The 21963-nt window shown below is 34.1% G+C and overlaps 3 protein-coding genes across 5 annotated transcripts; 1 reads left to right on the plus strand and 2 right to left on the minus strand.

Annotated features, from left to right (window-relative positions):
• Nucleotides 1–179: 179 nt before the first annotated feature.
• Nucleotides 180–1512, plus strand: LOC118064120 (peptidyl-prolyl cis-trans isomerase-like 3). Of its 2 annotated transcripts, none has more exons than XM_035078534.1 (5): nt 180–344; nt 439–513; nt 612–892; nt 1017–1237; nt 1350–1439. In XM_035078534.1, exons 1-4 carry the CDS (start codon nt 342–344, stop codon nt 1141–1143), a joined length of 486 nt encoding a protein of 161 aa, XP_034934425.1. In that variant the 5' UTR covers nt 180–341; the 3' UTR covers nt 1144–1237; nt 1350–1439. The 2 variants fall into 2 exon arrangements, with proteins under 2 accessions (XP_034934425.1, XP_034934424.1); XM_035078533.1 differs by having other exon boundaries at nt 181–344; nt 1381–1512.
• Sardh (Sarcosine dehydrogenase) lies at nt 1263–5747 on the minus strand. Its single transcript, XM_035078531.1, has 12 exons — nt 5617–5747; nt 5063–5191; nt 4846–4960; nt 4527–4780; nt 4097–4309; nt 3692–4021; nt 3170–3619; nt 2888–3085; nt 2552–2819; nt 1776–2325; nt 1599–1706; nt 1263–1516 (listed from the first exon to the last, which is right to left on the minus strand). Exons 2-12 carry the CDS (start codon nt 5168–5170, stop codon nt 1360–1362), a joined length of 2751 nt encoding a protein of 916 aa, XP_034934422.1. The 5' UTR covers nt 5171–5191; nt 5617–5747; the 3' UTR covers nt 1263–1359.
• Nucleotides 5748–6501: 754 nt separating this feature from the next.
• On the minus strand, nt 6502–21801 carry HERC2 (E3 ubiquitin-protein ligase HERC2). 2 transcript variants are annotated; one of them, XM_035078558.1, is made up of 5 exons: nt 21661–21801; nt 21477–21552; nt 21129–21370; nt 7357–21029; nt 6502–7261 (listed from the first exon to the last, which is right to left on the minus strand). In XM_035078558.1, the coding sequence occupies exons 3-5, from the start codon at nt 21319–21321 to the stop codon at nt 7028–7030; spliced, it is 14100 nt and encodes a 4699-aa protein (XP_034934449.1). In that variant the 5' UTR covers nt 21322–21370; nt 21477–21552; nt 21661–21801; the 3' UTR covers nt 6502–7027. The 2 variants fall into 2 exon arrangements, with proteins under 2 accessions (XP_034934449.1, XP_034934450.1); XM_035078559.1 differs by having other exon boundaries at nt 21477–21611; nt 21707–21750.
• Nucleotides 21802–21963: the final 162 nt, after the last annotated feature.

Here is a 21963-nt window from a genome sequence, read left to right on the forward strand (position 1 = left end):
ATTCCTTTCCACTCACGCTTTAGTCAAATTCATTATTTATGTTTACAATGTCTTATCATAAATCTTTTTATACAAACTTAGAAATTTTTAAATAATTAAAAATAAATTTTTTAAACTTATTTATTACAATTTTTATAGTGATAATTCAAATGTTATTGCAAATAGTAACTAATTTGACTTTGATGTCAAAATGGCGACAGTCATATGACTATTACAATATGGCGGCATTGTGTATAGTTTACTATAGTATGTTCAGTTCAACGCACTGAAAAATGTGCAAGCATAAATGTGACGTGTTTGTTTTGATGCTTTGTGTAACGACGTGATAATAAAACTATACAATGGTTTGTAGAAAAAAAAAATTCATAGATTGTATGAAAATATTTTATTTTTCTACAATCATGTATCAATATGCAATAATAATTTTTTTATTTACAGAGTGTCACACTTCATACAGATGTTGGTGATATTAAAATTGAGTTGTTTTGTGAATTATGTCCCAAAACATGCGAGGTATTGAATCAATACATATTTTATAAATAAAAAAATTTTTTCTGATATATACGTACTTTTTTGAGTTGATTTAAACTCACCATCATTCTATGTTTTAGAATTTCCTAGCATTATGTGCCAAAGGTTATTACGATGGCTGTCTTTTTCATCGAAACATTAAAGGGTTTATCGTACAAACCGGTGACCCAACACAGACAGGAAAAGGTGGAACATCGATATGGAATCGAAAATTTGAAGATGAATTCAAAGAAGAACTTAAACATAATCAACGAGGTCTAGTGTCAATGGCAAACAATGGCCCTAATACCAATGGTAGTCAATTCTTCATTACATATGCTGCTCAACCACATTTAGATTTAAAGTACACTCTCTTCGGAAAGTAAGTTAATTATTCTATGAATATTCACAAAGTTTAAGTATCGTCGAAAAATGATTTATTAATTACATTGTAGAAAAGAAATCCTGAGGAGAAAGAGTAATATTAATTAAAATATTATTTTCAGAGTCATAGATGGATTAGATACGCTAGAACGATTGGAAAAGTTGCCTGTAAAGCCTAAAAACTATAAACCATTGACTGAAACAAAAATCAATAGCGTAACGATACATGCAAATCCTCTTGTAGGATAAATAAATAAATGTTATTTTTAAATGATGTACATAACATGGATTGATAGATAATAATGTGATTAAAAATTGATATCATGAAAAATGAATGTACAAGGTATGTGAGAAAATGTCTACATTGATTTTAACTATATAATAATGTATAATAATATTTTATCAAAAGTAAAATCACAATTTTTGTAATACATGTAACAAAAAATTATTCACAGCAATGTCTCACTAATCATAAATACCTTGCAGTCTTTTATTTTCTGGATCAAATGGGCTGTGTACGTAAGCTTTAGCTGGATATCTTTTTCCCATTACTTCAATTTCATAATTACCTGATTCTATAAAAGAATTCGTTATATAATCTCCATTTGGATTTTGAATATATCTGAAAAGTAAAGTAAGTTACATTTCCATAAAATCAATTATGATATTTTTAACAAAATAATAAATATATTTTAATAATTCACCCATGTCCAATACTGTTATTAAAAACATAAGAGAATTCTCCTCTTCTGAGATATCCTACAATTTCATTGTCACGATAAATAGCTTCTAAACCCCACAGAGCGACAGGGCTATTAACATTAATTCATTAATTATTAAATTTATTCTTTTCATCATCATAAACAATTTTATTAACTTACCTTTTGACATGGAAATGAACTAATTTCTTTTTTATTCCATCAGATCGAAGTTTTTCAACAACTTTGTGACCACAATATTCACCACGTCTTCTACAAACAAATCCCAATCCTGCTTCTATTGGATTATCATCTATTCTAAGATCTGCATTCCACAAATGGTAACCTTTTTCACAGCTTAAACTATACATCGCTCGGAATCCAGCTAATTTAAGTCCATAATCTTTTCCTGCTTTCATCAGAGTATTAAAAACTATTTCACATGATTGACTAGGAATATGTAACTCGTATCCTAGTTCTCCAACATAACTGAGTCGTAATGTACGTACTAAGCACCCGTTTATCTCTAAAACTTTACAAGTAGAAAATGGGAAATACTTGTCAGCAAGATCTTGATCGCTGACTTCTTCAAGAACGTATCTACTATTAGGTCCTTGAAGAGACAATATTCCCATTGTATCTGTGGCATCATGGACAGTTGCTTCAAATCCTTTTTTCTTTATTATCCTTTTAAAATGTGCGAAAGTGTGAAAAGAAGACATTCCTCCAGCAACTGTTGGTAAAAAATAATTAGTTGGTTATTCATTTGAATTATAAATAACTTTAAATCCTATTAATTGATTTTACAAGTTTTAGTAAATAAAATCAATTATTGGCGTAATTATATAAACTCAAGGTTCTATCTTGTTTGTTTAACAAAGACTAATTGATTAAGGTATATTTCTATAGCTCATTATCAAGCATTTAATCACTCTAGAATCAATTAATTTATTAATTACCAATATAAAAAGCTTTTCTTTGGAAGATTGGATCAGCAACGCCTCCAGATCCAGCTTCTATTGACGTCACTGTACAGTCAGTTTCAACTCCCCCATGCTTATTTAGAGCACACGTATAAACAACTCTATTAACTTCTCGATTTACATTAGCTGTGAATAAGTAATTCGCAGCTTCTTGGGCTTGTGCTCCACAAAGATAAAACTTTCCAAAATAAGATAGATCAAATAGTGCTGCTTTATTTCTACACGCAAGAGCTTCCTCTCCAATCTAAGTAATAAATATCATTAATTAATTTCTGAAATACTTTACTTGAGTAGTACTTAATAATTAATTACTATTTTATGATGCTCTGGAAAATCAAAAGTATACTCTTTCTTCAAAGTTTCTGCATAATCGTTCCTTTTATTTTTATTGGAGCCATAACTGCCATAGTAGTCGTAGGGAGGAATTAATGTTATCTTTCCTGGTTGATACCATCCTGGTCTTTCCCATCCTTGAGCTTCCTCCATTATTGCCCCATACTTAATCAGTAACTAAAACAAATACAACTAATTAATGAGTAAGAAAGAAATATAAATATTATTATCTTAGAAAAAGATTATTTTGTTGGTAAATACATTATGAAATATATCTTTCTTGAAGTTCCGTCCACTCAAAGGAGAATCGTGGGGAAAAACGATGCTGTAATTTTTCGCATAAGCTTCATGAGATCGTTCATTAGCCCAAACTGGATCTTTCATCTGTTCTGGAGTAAATCGTCTAACATCATAAGAATACATGTGCTTCTCTGGACGACCATTGATAATCCAAGAAGCGATCTGTTCTCCACAACCGCCACCATACATCATGCCAGCACTATTATAACCACAAGAGTAAAAAAATCCAGTTACTCTAGGATCTTCTCCCATGATAGGTTTGTGGTCGGGAGTAAAACTTTCTGGGCCGCAAATCGTTGTTTTAATACCTGTTGTTCCAAGTTTAGGAACTAATTCTACCATGGCGTTGATATGAGCATTAAATACAGTCCAGTCAAGCTCATAAAGGCCGAATGCAAAATCACGAGGTACCTAATTTATTTTAATAAAATATTAAACAACTTTTTTTTAAATCAATTAATACTCTTTTATTTATTTACTCACAGATTTAAGAATAATGGGGTTCGATTCATATCCTCCAATGGATAATGATGATCCTTGTACTTTAATATAAATACTACTATCATGATCTCGAATGTTAGGAAGACCCTGAACATTATCCATAGGCTCAGTCACTACATATGCATGCTTCATCGGGATTAGAGGTATATTAACTCCTGCTAATTTAGCTATTTGTCCAGACCAAGCTCCTGCAGCATTTAAAATACATTTTGTTCGAATAGTTCCATAAGGTGTTTCTACACCAATCACATGTCGTGAACCATATTCGTTTTCATGAGTTAAAATCCTGGTTACTGAACACCCCTCAATAACCTAATTAAAATTTTCATTAAACTATTTATAATTAATTGATTATTTATTATAAATTGATTTTTTAAAAATAATTACTCGAGAACCCTGTGCTTTAGCGTATTTTGTTAATGCATTGATAAGCATAGTAGGATCCATTGATCCATCTTGAGGACTAAATATTGCTCCGGTAAATGAATTTTCATCAAGAAGTGGAAATAGTTTTTTTGCTTCTAGCGGAGTTAGAGCATAAGATTCTACTCCAAAATATTTGCCAGCTGTCATTAATCTTTTATATTCAGCCATTCGTGTCTAAATTGAAAATCAATTGTGTTTATTATTAGCTTGATTTTATTTTTATTTTTTCACGTTTTGAGATAATGTAATTTTTAATGATAAAGTTATTACTTAAGAGATAACGTTTCTTTTTTAAGATATTCAAAAAATTTTTTTCAAAAATATCGTTATGCAAGAAAATATTTGAATTGGTTTCTTAAAAATTTAAAGCTAATATAAAAAATTGATTTACTTCATTATGAGCTATAAAAAGTCCTCCATTTTGGATATATCCAGGACTTTGTCCAGTTTCTTCCTCCAAACGTAGTAAGGTATTTCTTGTGGCATCAAGCAATTGGATATCAACATCATTTGGTCGTAATCTCCAATACATTCCTGCTGTATGCCACGTAGTCCCTGCACTTAATTTTGATTTTTCCAAAAGTATAGCATTGGTCCCTTGTTTAGCTAGATAATATAAAGCATTGCAACCGGCACTTCCACCACCTACAATTTTAGCCACATTGTGAACTCTTGATCATTTAATTACTCAATTGCTTTCATCATAATACCAATTATAACAACGTCAGCAAACTCTGGTAGTGAGGGTTTAACATTTGTTGAGTCTTCTGCAGCTTTTGTAAGAACATTTCTTCTTGTCTTTATTGGAGAACCCCAAGGGTTTAGCTATAATAAAAGAAATTTTAAATGTTAAAGTGAACTGATTACTTTATTTTAAGTGAAAAAATTTTTTTAGTCTTTGACAGAAGATAAGAAATTCATAATCACCTTGCTCTTGACCGTGCGAAACATGTTGCCCGTTTGGTTGATGATGGTTTTGATGCCAGTACAATACTGATCCACTGTAGATGTACGGACTGTTTTAATTCTCGTCATGGTTGGTACTTGATAGCTGGACTTTATAAAATAAAAAAAAAATAGTATAAACAAGTATAAATTGAATTTTTTTTCTTGTTCTTTCTGTCTTCATTATTTACATCATGTAGGCATCCCGGGCTAATCAAAGCAAATGGTGGGGCTTCCTACTGACAGAATATGTTGCAATATAAGACCGCGATAAACTCATCTAAACTTTCATAAAAGCTTTTGCCGTTTAAGTAAATATTGTTTTTTTTTGTGTTCTCATAATCATAAACAAAAATTTCTTGTATTCTTTTTATAATTTTTTAATTAATTTTTGATATTAATGAGGAAGAAATAACATTGAGAATTAAAGATAAAAATTTTTGTGAATAATTACCAACCGTTTTGCAGGTCAACCATGTCATTCAGATTATAATAATATTGATAATTTCTTTTATTCACTTATGTTAGATACTTGCCTGAAGAAGCTGTGTTACAAGGATTGATAACAACGAAAGAAGATCTCTAAGTTGATGCTGAAGTCTTGACTTTAATTAAAACTCTAGACATGCTTGAAGTGGCATTGTCTTCATATACGTGTCACTGATGCACTCTCATATTGCTGGTCAGTTGAACTATCTACTAGTGAAGTTCTCTCGATTGAAACTACCACGTGCTTGAACCACTGACTGACAAGATGCACGTATGTGCAAGGCCATTGGCCACACAATCATGCGTATAATATGCGTTTACCAATGTTCATCACTAAGCGTCTATGTTACAACTATTCTTCAATCGTTTTCATTATATAGTATTTACATACGTGTAGGTTTCTGCTAGCATACATCATGTCCACACTGATAAATAAATATTCACATAAATGATAATTTACATTATCATTGAGCATATTTTTCAATCTCAATAATTTGCATTTTTCCTTTTAATATTTTGTTTTGATTGTATTTTTTTCTTCATGTCATTTAATCAACGTCATATAATTAAGATAGTTAGAAATAAAGTAAAAAGACTTTAAAAAGTCAAACTTCCTGACTAGTTAGCGTTGAACAAACGATTGAATTTCATAAAAATCTCAGTCAAAGACCTCGCAGAAAACAAGTCGACCTTGAAATGTAAATAACGAGTTGGGTTTTTTAGTATAAAAAATTTTGTGGCCAAGTTAGATGTTTAAAAAAATAAAATAATATAATTATAAATTAAAACATTCAATAATATATATATAGAATTCTTTATTTTATTTTTAATTATCATTAAAACTATGCATAGGTATTATTAACTATATTTTTTTAGTATTATTAATATTATTATTTAATTATTTAATTTAATAATTTATAAATCTTCACAGTTGTAAGAAAAATTGTATAAACAAAACTTTACAGAGTACTTATTGACAATTGGAAAATAGTTTCTATCTAAGGAACAAAAAAGTATTAACAAATTCATGATTTCAATAAAATAACAAATTCACATTAGCAGTCATACAAAAAAATTCATAATAACTACTTATTTATTTTTATTGACATTTTTCTCACGTTGTTTATCTTTCATACAATTGGCTAGTAAAATAACAACCGGTCAGTATCTGTTAATTATGTGTAAGCGATATAAAGACCTGAAATAATGACTTATTTATGCAAAAAAATAAATAAATCAGAGCAAAGCATATTCAAAATTAATAATGCTTCGTCGTTAATCGCTTTATATATTTTGTAACTACGTTTTCTAAAGTGTGATCTAAAAGCAATGATGTTATTACGTGGTGTGTTTCGATTTTTTAAATACTGATTAAAAAAAATAATTTCTCTGAGAAGTATATCCCTGTTAAGCAGTGCTTCACATCGAAAGCGTTATTTCATACAACCATCAATCTATCTAAAGGGACGTATGCTCTTCGCTAGCTAAGCTGTCATCATCATCCGTATCAGAATTAGTTGCAGCTTGAACTCTAGCGTATTCATCCGTGTCAATGCTCTTGCAAAAATGAATAGCGTATTTTAGTTTTTGTCGGAGTACTGCTTTACATGAGTATCTAGGCATTTTTAACAAGAAAAAACATGTGTAGCTTTCTGGCAAAAAGTGATCCGGTGGATTATACTTGTCCATCACCTAAAAAGTAATACAAGTTTTAATTATCTAATTCAAAATGAGTCAAAATTATTTATTATTTGATATAAAATTAATAAAAGCATTTTTAACTTTACCTGAAGAACAAAATCTCGACCTCTGAAATCTGGAATAGTACGAGGTAATCGAGTTCGTCCCCAAACAAATCTCAAAAATAAGGATCTTTCTTGATTAGAAAATTCTTCCATGACTTCCCAGAACCATTGAACAAGACTTGATGTTGCTTCAACACCTTTATACGTTGCAACTGATTTCAAAAGCCCTAAAGGAATATCTGGACTACCACAGACCATTGTTTCCAACTCTGCACCACTGAATAATGCCAATAGAGGAACTGGAATTACTTTAGACATTCCTTCTCGAACAGCAGCAATTTGTGCATCAAATTCGTGCAATCGATAATTGAGTGCAAGCTTAACATATTCGTATCTATTTTCAGGCGTGATTTTTTTGTATTTGCTGGACAATGGAACATCATGACCATATGCTGAAGGAGTTGAAAAAGGCATTTCCAATGTCTGGAAGACTTTTTCATCAGGATCCATGTCTCGAATGCATAATAATCCAGGGACATAGTCTCGATCAACTTCAGTCAAATCAGCAGGTGTTAATGGTATACCTGCGAGTTGTTTCCAGACAGGTTCTGCTAAATTTAAACTTAATGGACTGCCAGTTCTAATAGCAATTCCCATCAAAATTCCCAAAAATTGGAACATATTTATATGTAGAGATGATTTTGCTGTTGGATTTAATAAGAAACAATCACGATTGGTTCCATTGTCATCTCGTCCATTTGGTGTTGGAATAAATAGAGGAAGTGATCCATTTTGCAATTCATCACACATTTCAGCAATACTTTCACTATAACCTCCTCCACAATCGTCAACACTTTCTCCAACGAATTTAACTTTCCAAACTCTGTGAGGCAAGAAGAGAACATCTTGAGTTAATAGAGACATTTTAGATACCATCTGTCCAAAAACTGATTTTATTCCATCAGGACCTGCTAATCCTCCTTTGCTTCTTGCTCTTTTTACTTGAATTCTATTTAATTCAATTACCGGACCATGCTGACGATCTCTGATCATTGTAGCTTGAACCACTTTTCTGAATGTTGCTTCTTTGATGCTATAAACTAACATTGGTGCTAATTTATTTAGTCCATTCGATCCTGATATCGGGAACATCATAAGAGATGGATAGAGAAGCTCAGCAAAATAATGAAGAAGAACTAAACGATTGTGGAGTACTGACGGAGGAAAATCTTTTAATAAATCATACTCCATTGGTGTAGATGCTGGCAGTCGACTAGGAGTAGCTTTACTAGTACTCCAAGCAAGAGTATGGGCACTTCCACACGCTACACGAGTAATTTTCTTACCTTGAAGTGCATAGACAAGTCTTGGTCTTTGTAAAGCACTAGTTGTACCATCTCCTAATTGTCCTTCATCATTATCACCCCAGGTAAATACTTCTCCTTTATCTGAACATGCGACACAATGCAGAGAGCCTGTCGCAATGGATATTATTTTTTTTCCTTGAAGAGCTGCGACTTTTTTTGGTCTTCTTACGTGATCATCATTTCCATGTCCTAATCTATGATAATCTCCTTTACCCCAAGTATAAACAGCACCAGATCTGGTCAATGCAACCGAAAATTGACTTCCACATTCAACTTTAATTACTCCCAATCCTGCGAGATATTCTATTTTCATAGGGATTTGACAACCATCACTTCCTCCTCGTCCTAATTTTCCATAATCACCATCTCCCCAGCTCCAAACATTATCGTCATCAGTTACACAAAGAGTTTGGGCATCTCCACTACCACAAGCAACATCAACAACTTTATAATCCTGAAGAGCGGCAACAACTTTAGGCTTCGATTGACCAGTACTGTCTCCATGGCCTAGTCGACCATATGTTCCTTTTCCCCAAGTGTACAGGAGCCCAGTACTACTTATAGCAGCACTATGATGTCCTCCACAAGCTATGTCGATGATTTCGATGCCCAATAAAGCTTCAATCAGTTTAGGACGTTCATAAGTTATTCCATCACCATGTCCTAATTTCCCGTCAACACCTTCTCCCCATGAATACACATGGCCTTCAGATGACAATGCTAAACAATGTTTTCCACCAGAATTTACAGCTATTTTTTTAATAAATACATGTTGAATTGATTCTAAAAGCGTAGGAACCATAACAGAAGCTGTTCCACCAATACCAAGTCTTCCTGTTAATCCATTTCCTGTAGCGTAAACTTTTCCATCAGCAGTGACTGCAAACAAAGTCTGTTCTCCTCCTGCAAGCTGAACAGGTCTTAAAGCAGATAAACTTTCACATGGTGATGGTAATTTAATTCTTGCCCCTTCTAAACCACCCAATTGTCCACGATGATTGTGTCCCCATCCATAAATTGCACCAGATCCATCCCAAGATAGTGTCCAATCTTCAGGTCTTCTGTTGACCCAAAGTAGAAGTTGTTCATCATGTTCTCGTTTAAAGAGCTCATGATTTTCATGATCTTTTGATCCTTCATCTGCATCAGTCGTCATTTCAATAATTCCTTTTGTTACTTCAGTACAAAATGATTTTGGTAGTGGTGTTCTATTGATCAGAGATTTTGCTACTCGAGCTGCAAGACAATATCCTTTAAACCATGACCATTTATGTTTTTCTGAACAACAAGGCATTGAATCTAATTCTACATCACAAGCTAGTGCTACTAAAACTTTAAAGAAGTCACTGTACATTAATTGCTTTCCTCCTCGTACTGCTGGATCTTCATATTCATACTGTCGTAATAAAGCTTGTGGAAGAGAGCTCAAGAGTGATGATAAAGCAGCATCTGCTCTTATTCCTGGTCCATTCAAATGTGTTAAATATACTATTTGAAGCTTCTTTAATGCCCACATCCTTTGTTGAGGAGTAAGTAAACTTAATTGATTATATTGTGCTAAAGTTGCTGCTAATCTTGTGACAATATTTTTATCAGAATTTAATAAACTATTATTTAAAAGACATTCAGCTAAGATTATTGATGGCTGTGTCAAGACAGCACGATCAGATCCTAATTCATGAGGAGCGAGAATAGCCACAATTGGATGAACTGTAAATCTCCAGCCCCAACCATTAACTGAGCTATCAGAAGAAAATCTCCAAAATAATTCATCACCTTGAATTTTTATTTCTGCTTCCCATTCGCACCATTCTCGGCCAGATTTTACTGCTACTACTCGTCCTGCTCCATCCATTATTGTTAGTGGATCATGTCTACGTTCTGTTGAGCATTGACGATCAAACTCAACTCTTAATGCTTCTGCTCCTGGAATTTTGACATGACCAGTTAATGTTGTGTCATCAAAGTAAGGATGTGGAGTTTCTTGAACTACTGGTTGTGGTGTTTTACTAATACAATTAGAATTTGCTGCAGTATCTTCAAGTTCTGTCACACAAAGTTCAAGCAACATATTTTTAATATGAGAATTCGATTTAGCTAGAGATATAAGAACTGATGAAATGATTTCTTTAGCTCCATCATTGACTCGATTGGCCACAGCTAATTTAAGAAGATCCACAAGCATTCTAGCATCATCTTCTGTTAATGTTGAAGTAAATTCATCTAAACCATTTTCTATTGTTCCTCCTTCTCCAACAACTTGAGCATTAGACGTTAAAGTAGCAGCAATAACACTCATTGCACTTGTAGACATCTTTGAAGCTCTGGAAGATAAACTTGCAGAACTTGACATTGATGGGAAGATAGATACTGGAAAATCTTCAAGAGCTGGAGTAGCTCTAGGGCTTCCACCTAATGTTGATACTTCAGAAGCATTTGCTGGAGCTTCTCCACCACCTTGGGCAATTTCTCCGACATTTTGATAAACTGTATGACCTACACTGCTACTCATCGTTCCTTCTGATGGAGAATCAGGTTGAGGAGATTTTTCAGCGGACGTTAAAGTTGTATGACTTCTTAAGGAAGTAACTATTGCAGCTCTAGCTTGTATAATATATAAAGCATTGATGACATGTTGAAGAGCTTGTTGTTTAGCAACATTACTCTCTAAAGATAAAATAATACTTGATAAAGATGGCCTGGCACTTTTATCTGGTGTTGCCGTCGTTGATTCTGAAGTTTCAATGAATCCTAGAGATGCTTGACCAAGAGGATCTTTAGCAGTAGGAAAGGTCACAGGATCTTGATTATTTGGTGAAGGTTGGTTAGTTAAAATCCAAGCGACACTGTGACTCGATCCACAAGCTACTCTATTAATTTTTATATCATCTAATCCATGAACTAAAGACGGTTTCCGATTACATACTGTCGAACCATTTCCTTGCTGACCATGATCATTATCTCCCCAAGCATACACCTGACCTGTGTCTGTTACTGCGAGACAATGAAGTGCTCCAACTGCCACATGAACTATTTTTTTTCCTCTGAGACCTTCAACAACTGTTGGTTCTCGCACATGATCAACATCCCCGTGTCCTAGTCGAAAATATTCACCTTTTCCCCAGGTCCAAACTTCTCCATATTTTGTTAAAGCTAATGAAAATTGTGCTCCACATTCTATTTGAACAACACCTAATCCATTTAATCTATCAATTAATAAAGGAGTACAGCAACCACCGCCTTTACCTCTTCCGAGTTTACCAAAATCTCCATCTCCCCATGAATACACAGATCCATCCTCAGTGAGAGCTAATGTTTGTGCATCTTTACTGCCACATGCGACTTGGACAACTCTTTGACCAACTAAAGCTTCGACTAGCTTGGGTTTCAGTTGAGTAACCGTATCACCATGTCCTAGACGTCCATATTCTCCTAGTCCCCAAGTATAAAGCTCTCCATTGCTAGAAATAGCTGCTGAGTGTCCTGAACCACATGCAATGTCTTTAATACGTTTAGATCTTAAAGCTTCAATTAAACGAGGTTTGTCTAAAGATACACGGTTACCATGTCCTAGTTTACCATCTTCTCCATCTCCCCAAGAAAATACTTTACTATCTTGAGTCAAAGCCAATGCATGAGTTGCTCCTGAATGTACAGCTACCTTTTTAATTATATATTGACTTAAGAATGGAATTTGTTTTGGTTCACAAACATTATTGTTGTTTCCAAGTCCAAGTCTACCATGTGATCCTTCTCCACAAGCATAGAGTTTGCCTTCTTGAGTAACAATAAACAGAGTTTTGCTTCCACCAGCTATATATACTGGTTTTAATTTAGATAAAACTTCACTATAGACTGGGAGTTGAATCTTTGATCCCTTCAATCCTCCTAATTGATCTTTATCATTGAGACCCCAAACATAAACAGCCGAGTGTTGAGGACCATCTCCGATTCTTTGAGCAGTCATTTGCTCTTGCACAGCTTCCCAATCAGATGCTAAAAATGACACAGATGTTGCTAATTGATTTTCAAATAATTTTTTTCTTCCAACAATTTGAAGATTACGGATCCTACAGTCTATTCCTCCATTTCTGCATTGTTTTATAGCGATTTCAATGCAAGGGTAATATTCTCGCATGTCTTGTAGCAGAGTAATTTCTTCATCAGTATTTTTTACAGGAATTGTAGCGAGTTCTAAGAGACTACTAAAAGAATCTCCAGCATTAACTGCTATTAACGATGGCATATAGCTTCCATCTGATGGATTTACTGTTATCTTTAATGAATCAATAAGAATGCTAGGCATCATTTCTAAACGAATCCAATGTTTACCTGTTGATCCATTACTTTGCCAATATTTTCCTGATCCATCAATTAACCTTGTAGCCCAATTTTCTCTCGAAGATACACTCAACGTTCTAATACACTTGGACCAATCTTCAATCAAAGGAGATTTTGTGATATCTTGTCTGTTATATCTTCCAGGTCTTCCAGCATAAACTGCTGCAGATCCAGGCTCAGTAATTCTATTGAAGCCATGACGATGTGATCGTTTAGTATAAAAACAATTTTCACAGAGATTATAATTCTCACAAACTTTACATTTAAATCTTGGGCCAGATATTGGAGATAAATGACATGCATTACAAGAAACTGCATGATGGCATGATGGTACTCGTTCCATTTCTTCTATACATCCAATCCAGTTACTGTATTCAGGAAAATCAACAGAAACATCTTTACCATTATTAATGAATCCAGTTAAAATACCAACACTGGATTGATTCACTGAAGCCCATTTATATTTTGGAACAGCAACTGATGATTTAACCTTTACTTTATCTCCAATTTTAAGAGCAGGAATTGGAGAGTGTCCAAGAAGTTCAATATGAATGAATCGTACCCAATATGTACCATCTTTATGCTGCCAAGCAACTTGGACATTTAAATCATGAAGACCTTCAGGGTCTATTTTAACAACTCGACCAATATCTCCAAACTCCACTTTTTCATAGCTTTTACAACATCTAACCAACATTCCAGGGGCGATATTATCTCTGACATAAATGGCATATTCATCAAAAGATAAGAAATCAGATCTTTTCATATAAGTAGGTGTTAAGACATCATGGATTGATGATAAATCATCTAATTCTTCACTTGAAGATTCTTCAGATTCTGAACTAGTTTCAGAACTTGATAAAGCATCCATTTCAGTAAAAGCTGTATCCGCTTTCTCAATCAGCCAAGCTACAACAGTTTCTGGTGTAATATTGCCTTCAGTGACGCTTAAATTTTTTATGACATATTTGACACTCTTTTTAGGAAAGCCCATTTCTGTTAATTGAGTGACTAGAGGACTAGTGATGGATTTCTTTCCACTGCTTCTACAATATCTCTTTTGACTAGACGTTAATGATGCTAAAGAGCAATCTGATGTCGGAGTTGTTGGTTCTGATATTAAACCAGATCTATGAATAGGAATGTGACGTAATTCTGATGCTAAATATTGAGATACAGCTAAAGCAGCAGCTTCTAACTCATCTCTCTTAAAAATTGGTTTTAAAGGTTGTGGTTTTACTGCTCTAGTGAGTATTTCTTGAAATAAAATTCTTCTTTCATCATCTCCTGCTGCTACAGCACATTTTAAAACTTGTCGGAGAATCGTTTGATATCCTAATAACGCTTTTCCAGCATTTAAAGCTGCTAAATGTTCTTGTTGAGTTCGTAGAATTGATGAATTAACAACTCCAGCAATCACTGGCATTCCTCCGGGTCTTCTGTCCATATTATAATGACCAAGTAATAAATTCGCCCACGCAAATAATAGAGATTCAGTCATTGTCATTCTATCTAAATAAAATTTTTGTGGAATATTCACAATTGTATTAAAGAGAACTTTTTTCTTCACTCCAGTATCACGTAATTGCACAACTATCTTTGAGTGAGGAGTAAATTTACATATAGTCGCTATTTCTCCATCAACTTCAACAATACCACCAATTCTAGGTCTACTATCTAAACCACCAATAACAATTAAAGTAGCCATCACAGTCTGTTGAATTAACGTACTATTTTCTCCACCATTTTCATTCATTTGTATGTGAAATAGTGGTCCATCTGTTAACAAATCTGCAGCTAAGGACATTTTTTCCATTAAATATGAATTTAATGCATCACTCCATCCTGGAAGAGAATGTAAATGTCTTATTAAAGCTATTAATTCTTCAGCCAATGTCGAACTATGAGATGCGGTCATAGACACTCTGCATTTATTACTATGCAGCTCTCCAGTAACACCAGCTTCACAACTCAATGCAATTTGTCCCAATAATTTAAATACTTTCTCTAAAAATGGAGTCATTTCAGGGCTATTAGATGACCAGGAGCTCAATACAGCTGATAAAAGTCTAATCGCCATAATTTGTTTACATAAATTGACTTCCAGTTCATCAGCAATCAAACTCAGAAGAAAATCGATCCATGCTGGTGTACTGAGAGCTCGACATAGAGATGGAAAATTTGCGATAGTTTTCAATAGGCCAAGAGTTGCCCATGTTTCATGATGTTCTCGAGCTAATTGAGTAGCAATACTCGAATCATTTTTATTAGCTAATGAAATTATTCCTCGAAGAATAGATGAAAGAATTGTTACAGCAGATTTTTGAATACCATCGGCGTTAAGTCCACATGATAAAAGTAGAATTTTTAACAAATTCGTCGATGCACTTTTTAAATAAGTAGTGGGGTGAATTTCTTTTTTACTTCCTTCGTTTGATTTATTCGTATCAATTGGAGATTCATCATCAGAGTCATTTTCAAGTGGAATAGGCGGTTCAGCAAGTTTTAAATCATATTTTCCTTCTTTTCCCATTCGATATGAATTCGTTGTTCCATTATCCCATTGTACTCTAATCCAACCATCTTCTCCAAGCTCTCCAATAACTTTTCCTTCACCTGGAGGAGTACCATCTTGTTCTCCCCATTTCCAATCTACACCTCGAACTACTCTAGTACCAATTTTCATTAAAGCTGCGAGTTCTGGTCCACTTAACTGAACTGTATGAGGTTCATTTTTTTGCACTGAGTCTTCATAAATAGCTGTAGTTTCTGGTACTCTGACAGTTTCATTTTTAGCTGAAGGCCCTATTTGTCGAAGTAGTGTTAAAATATTTGACAATAAGCCGGAATTAATTAAGAGTCCTATTTCATTTGCATAATGATGATTTGTTAACATACCAAGAATGGCTAATAAAAATCTTGCACGTGGTAACTTTCTCAACCAGGTATAAGTACCTTGATTTAAACTACTCTTTCCACTTACTTTTTCTTTGCTAGGTAATTCAGCTTGAATTACATAAGCTCTGAGTGCTTGAACTGCCCAAGATGTCACTTCAGCTTCAGCCAAGAGTACTTTTGCTTTTTGGTATGGTGTAACAAGCTGAATGTCATTTAAACAATGAGTTATTCTTCTTGATAATTGAGTATTATCAGGTATAAGACCGAGCCAACCATTTAATAATGAATATTTGACAGAAGTAATTAAATAATCTTTTGTTAACAATTTTTTGATCATTTTAATTCCTTTTTCTCGCATTTTTACTCGCTGAATTTGACAATACATTGCTCGACGGAGGTTTTCTACATCTCCACCTTCTTCAGAGATGGCAAAATTAATTATATCAGTCATTAATTCATGAGGATCAATAACTAATGTTTTACTTTCCATTTTTTCTATCGACTGAAGAAGGATATTCATTTTACTCTGATTATCTTCCAATTTTTCAGGCATAACTGTGATTGGTGTAGTAGCTTCTTTTGGTGTAGAACAGTCTTCAGATTTTCTTCTGCCTTTCGTATTTTGAATAGAAGTATTTACTATGTCTTCAAGTTTACCTGATGTTTCTTTGTTTTTCTTGATATCTGTAATAACACTGTGCACTACTTTTTTAAATTTTGGTATTGTATATAATAATTTCAAGTTCTGATACCCTTTAACTTCATAACTAGTTGCTGGTCTAACTTCATAAAGTAAAAATCGACATTTGTCTTGAACAGGAGCACAAACTTCTTTGTAACTTCGATTTTGTAATTGTCTAGTTTTTATTAAATTCCATTTCGTTTGATGAATTGTTTTTACCATATCTCCTAAAGGTCTGGTTAGTTTTGCATTACCATCAGCTAGCTCTTGATCAACTAACATAATCGTTTGATGCCCAAGAGCAAGATGTTTTATTATTACAGCCATAAGAAGTCGACCTACTTCCTCTACAGGATGATCTCCACAAAAATCAACATGGGAAAGTAAATTATTTGCTTTGCTATACTTATCTACCATTGTCAAAAATGTTTGGACATAGGTATTAGTTTTGTGAGTTTCAGCAAGAGCTTGAATAAAAGCACTTACTCGATCATCAGATACTTTTTGTAATTTATCTTTACTCGAAATAGGAACTACAGGCTCTGTTGGTGAATTTGCAGGCGTGGAATGAGTACTTCGAGCTTCTCCTTTTTCTTCTTCATATGGATTCGGTGGTTGAAGAATTTGAAGACCACCACGAAGAAATTTAGCATCTAGCCAAAGGTGTGCTTCTATTTCTGCTGGAAGCAATGCAAAACTTTGTCGCATTCTGTGCGCGTGAAGGCCAAGAAGAAAACTCAGAGAACGTTCCATATCTAATAAAGATGAACAAACATCCACAACTTCGATAGGAAATTGTGTAGAGTCAGGTTCTGGTTGACAATAATATCCAACAAAATACGAATCCATCATTCCTGTATTCAAATGAGGAGGAATTATGGTATTGATAGTAGGAATATTTCTTCCAGCATATCTCTGAAACATCTCTAAAGTGCAAGAACCTTCACGACAAAATTCTTGAACATCATAAACATGATTATTGATGACAATCCAATGCCCTCCATCACGATTATGATTTTCTAAGTCAGCCCAACGGATCAGTGATGGTTCTTCAGCATTGGAAGCTTTGTTTCCTTGTTGAGGAGCAATTATTCCTGGCCAAGACATATCATCTGCATCTTCTTTATCTATCGTAGGAGCAAGACGATTAAATTGATCTAAAACATCCAAAACTGGTGCAAAGACAGTCATCCAGTTCATATCTCGTAGCAGCATAGAATAATCTATTTGAAGAAGAATCAAACAAACTATAAGTTCAGGTAATAGAACATTCACAATATCTCCTTTTAAAATAGTCGCAACTACCATAAAATATTTATTATTAATTGCTGATATTTCGCTAGCCATAGGGAGAATTTCAGTGACATGGTTACATATTTGAATTGTATACTTTTTCAACAGAGATTCTATTCCAATCATTTCATTGTCTCGTGTACCTTCGGAATTAGATATACTGATGGATTGATATAATTGTGCAATTAATAATCGTTGCCATCGAAGAAGAAGATTTAAACTTGGTGAATTACTCATTTTTTTATCTTCTTCTTCTTGTCTTCTACCTTGTTGAAGTGCTTGAAGTTGTGACTGAGTAATACAAGTGCCATTTCTAATCAGTTGTTTGACCAGTTGAAGAAGAGATATGGTCATGTTATATTTTTCTGAATTTAATTCCTTAGCTTGTTTTGTTTCGCTTGCTAAAGTTGAATTTGAAGGAACAATTATCTCTTTTTCATCTGATATATCTGTAACTTCTGCTTTAATAGCTGCTTTTAAAGCGTGCTCTAATCCTCCATCAGCCATCAAACTAGATACTAATAAATCTGCCATAAATTGTTGACCTTTATTAGCACTTAATTGTTCAACACTGTTAGAATTTGGCAAAAAACCAGATAAAGTTTTTGCTCTTTCGTTAGCGGTAGGTAACATAATACTCCAACCAGTTTGAAGAACTGCTTGAGCAGCTTCTTGAATAGTAGCTAAAATTCCTACACCACTTGCTAGATGAACGCATCGTTGTTTCAAAGAGTTCAATAAATTACTGCAACAGAGTCCAACCGATTTAGGATCAATTCCATGTGAGATCATAGCATGAAGTTGTAGTCTTAATAAATTTAAAGTTGCTACTGCAAGGCATTCACGGTCTTGAGTTGGTGGTCGAGTACCTGGTAGTCCTTCACAAGACTTGGCAAGTAGTATGTCAAGTAATTTAAATGTTTCTTCACACACGTCAACAACAAAAACGATACGCGATGCTACAGACCATGTTGATAAACACCAAACAAAGCTTTGAGTTGGTCCACATGCTATTCCAATTACACTTTTTCCCGTTAATGCACTACACAACCAAGGTTCTGATACCTTAGTAAAACCAAGACTAGGATCGATCTGTCCATAATCATTCCTTCCCCAGCCATAAACTTGTTGATCTTCAGTCAATGCAAGTACGAGTACACTACCAACAGCAAGTTCTATCACTTTTTTACCTTTTAATCCTTCAACCAATTTTGGATATCGTACGTGCTCTTCGTTTCCATGTCCTAAACGATAAGCAGTTCCTCTGCCCCACGTATAAACTTCTCCCTGGGCTGTCAATGCTGCTGAAAATTGTCCACCACAATAAACTTTAACTACATCAATGTCCAAAAGCTTATCAACAATTTTAGGAAGATTAGAACCATCTGAACCACCGCGACCGAGTTTTCCATAGTCTCCATCTCCCCAAGAAAAAACTATTCCTGAAGCTGTTACACATAAGGTCTGAGCATCTCCAGTTCCGCAAGCAACATAAACAACTACATGGCCATTTAATGCAGTTACTACCGTTGGTATTAAAATATCATCACAGATTCCATGGCCTAGTCTACCATAATTTCCTCTTCCCCAGGTGTAAAGTTCTCCTGTAGCTGTTATGGCAGCAGAATAAGTACTCCCACAAGCTATGAATGTAACGTTTTTATCTTCAAGTACTCTAATTACTTGAGGGTCATCGTAAGAATTGGTATCTCCATGGCCAAGTCTTCCACTATTTCCACATCCCCATGAATACGTTACTCCGTCTTCAGTTAATGCCATATAATGCCTTCCATCAGGATGTGTTGCAATCATTTTGATAACTTCATTCGTAAAGCCAGATACTTTCTGAGGATATTGAGTTTCTGAACCATAATGCATGGTATAAACTTGACCGTTTTGTGTTAAAATCATTAAAGCACGTTCTGCACAGCAAAGTTGTTTAACTCCAAGCTCTGCAATAGCATCACAGTAAAATGGAGATGACCCGTTACCAAATTTCACTCCTCCCCAGACTAACACTTCTTGAAAAGTTTGAGACTGGATTTTAGACAAACTGTCAGTAATTAAAGGAGGAAGATGTGGAGTAGCCAATCGACTTAAATTGCACATTATCACAACAGCAGCTTTTCGTAAATCTATTGCAACTTTATCATCTTCAGGGAGTGTTAAATATTTCAAAAGAACTTCACAAGGACCTGGAGTTAAATTATCATCTACACGACGAGATTTTGGGGCTGGAATGGAATTGAGACGTCGAAGAAGTGGTACTAGTGGTGCTGAACTTCCTGGTGGTATGACTCTATTATCTTGATTTTTCGTTTTTCCACTGAGATGTAAAAGTAAAATTACTGAGTCTAAAATACCAGACAGAGTACCTTTTTGTATCACTAATTCTAGTAAAAGACAGAGAGCTGTATGTTGGTCGGATACTGGAACTGGACACCAAGATCTATCCGTAACATCACCATTAACTACTTGACGTAAAAATTTGGCTGATTTTTCTACAACTTCTAGCCACACTTGAGAGCTACTATTTTCTTCAAATACAGTCGCTTCAGGTAATGCTTGAAGAGTTTCTAGAGATTCAGAAAGTATTTCACTACAGAATTCAATATCTTCACCAGATCGCCATGCTCTTCGGAGATAAGCAAATGAAAAATTAAGTGCAGCTCGTGTTCCAACTCTCGCTAAACCCACGGCTGCTTTTTCACTTGGCTTGGATACTTTTTGTATTTTTGTTGCAGTCTTTGATACAGTCATAGGTTCTTTGTTCTCCTGAGGTTTGTGGCGTGACAAGGCAGTAAAATATCTACGTGCGACTACCACTCGTTGCCGCAAACGTATTGATGATAAGGTACTATTGGCAACTTCGTGACATAAGGTAGTTTGTTCTTTAATCAATGATTCTATGCAATTCAACCAATCACTTGATGACAGTTGGGACCCCCAAAGCCATGAATCTATCGTATTTTGTGCTGGTACGAATTTTTCTACTAAAGCTGTTGTTCTTGCTGCTTCTTCCTCATCTAATTTTTGACAAGGTACACAATTACAGCCACTCTGAGGACCGCATATTCCATCACAACATGGACAAGTTAATACGTCTAAATTACAATAATAATGACCACTGTCACCTGTGTAAAAAAAACATAGAATTAAAATTAATTATGTTTGTTTATTGTGTTTATATTAGTATTTGGAAGTTATTTCAATTTGAATTATCAAAAAAAGACCTTTTCTTGCTATAACTCCAGCAGAATTCACTAGACCATCGCTGAAGTTTCCTATTATTTCTCCATCTCGAACCATTCCGTTCCAAAGCTCCGCAAGCCCATCTCGGCAGAGTAAACGTCGTAAATCTGTTTTTAACCATTTCGCATCCAATCGAGCTTCAGACCTTATTGTGATATTTAACTGACCACTCATTTTTTTATCTAATCAATAAAGTTAAGCCTGGTGATTTAGTAAACGAATGCTGAAAATGGTATAAAATTAATTTCATAAACTACATTGTATAAAAAGTATGTTGAATTTATTTCGAAGAGGTTAGATGGCTGTTTTAATGATTATCATTTACTTACATATTCATCTTTTTGAGGATTAAGTTGACATTTAATTTAAGACATTTTGAGATGTTAATATTTTTTATTAAATTTCCTGAAGCCAAACATTTTTCATATCAGTGACAGCTCGAATGACAGAAAGTCGATGACGATCTGATTTAGTTTATTTTCAATTATTTATTACGTTTTCATAATTACTTACATTATTACTAATCGATGGAATATCATTGTTGTTTATTACTAATTACCTAAATAGGACGAATAAATAAAATTGTAGGATTCTTTAATTTATTGATTATAAAACGTAAATATTTACGGAGTGTATTGGAATAGGCAATATTTTTCTGACCAATCGCAACATTTTGCGATTTCTTAGTCAGTCGGCAAAAACTGTTTACCAACATAAAAAAATAACATTGTTACGCCATCTATGGTCTAAAACTATTTTATCATTTATCGGTAAATTAATTGTTAATTACCGACCGTGATTTTAATCGTTACTATA

Source organism: Chelonus insularis, unplaced genomic scaffold (assembly GCF_013357705.1).
Source record: "Chelonus insularis isolate UGA/USDA-ARS -01 unplaced genomic scaffold, ASM1335770v1 contig_160_pilon, whole genome shotgun sequence".
In the NCBI taxonomy this organism is placed as follows: domain Eukaryota; kingdom Metazoa; phylum Arthropoda; class Insecta; order Hymenoptera; family Braconidae; genus Chelonus; species Chelonus insularis.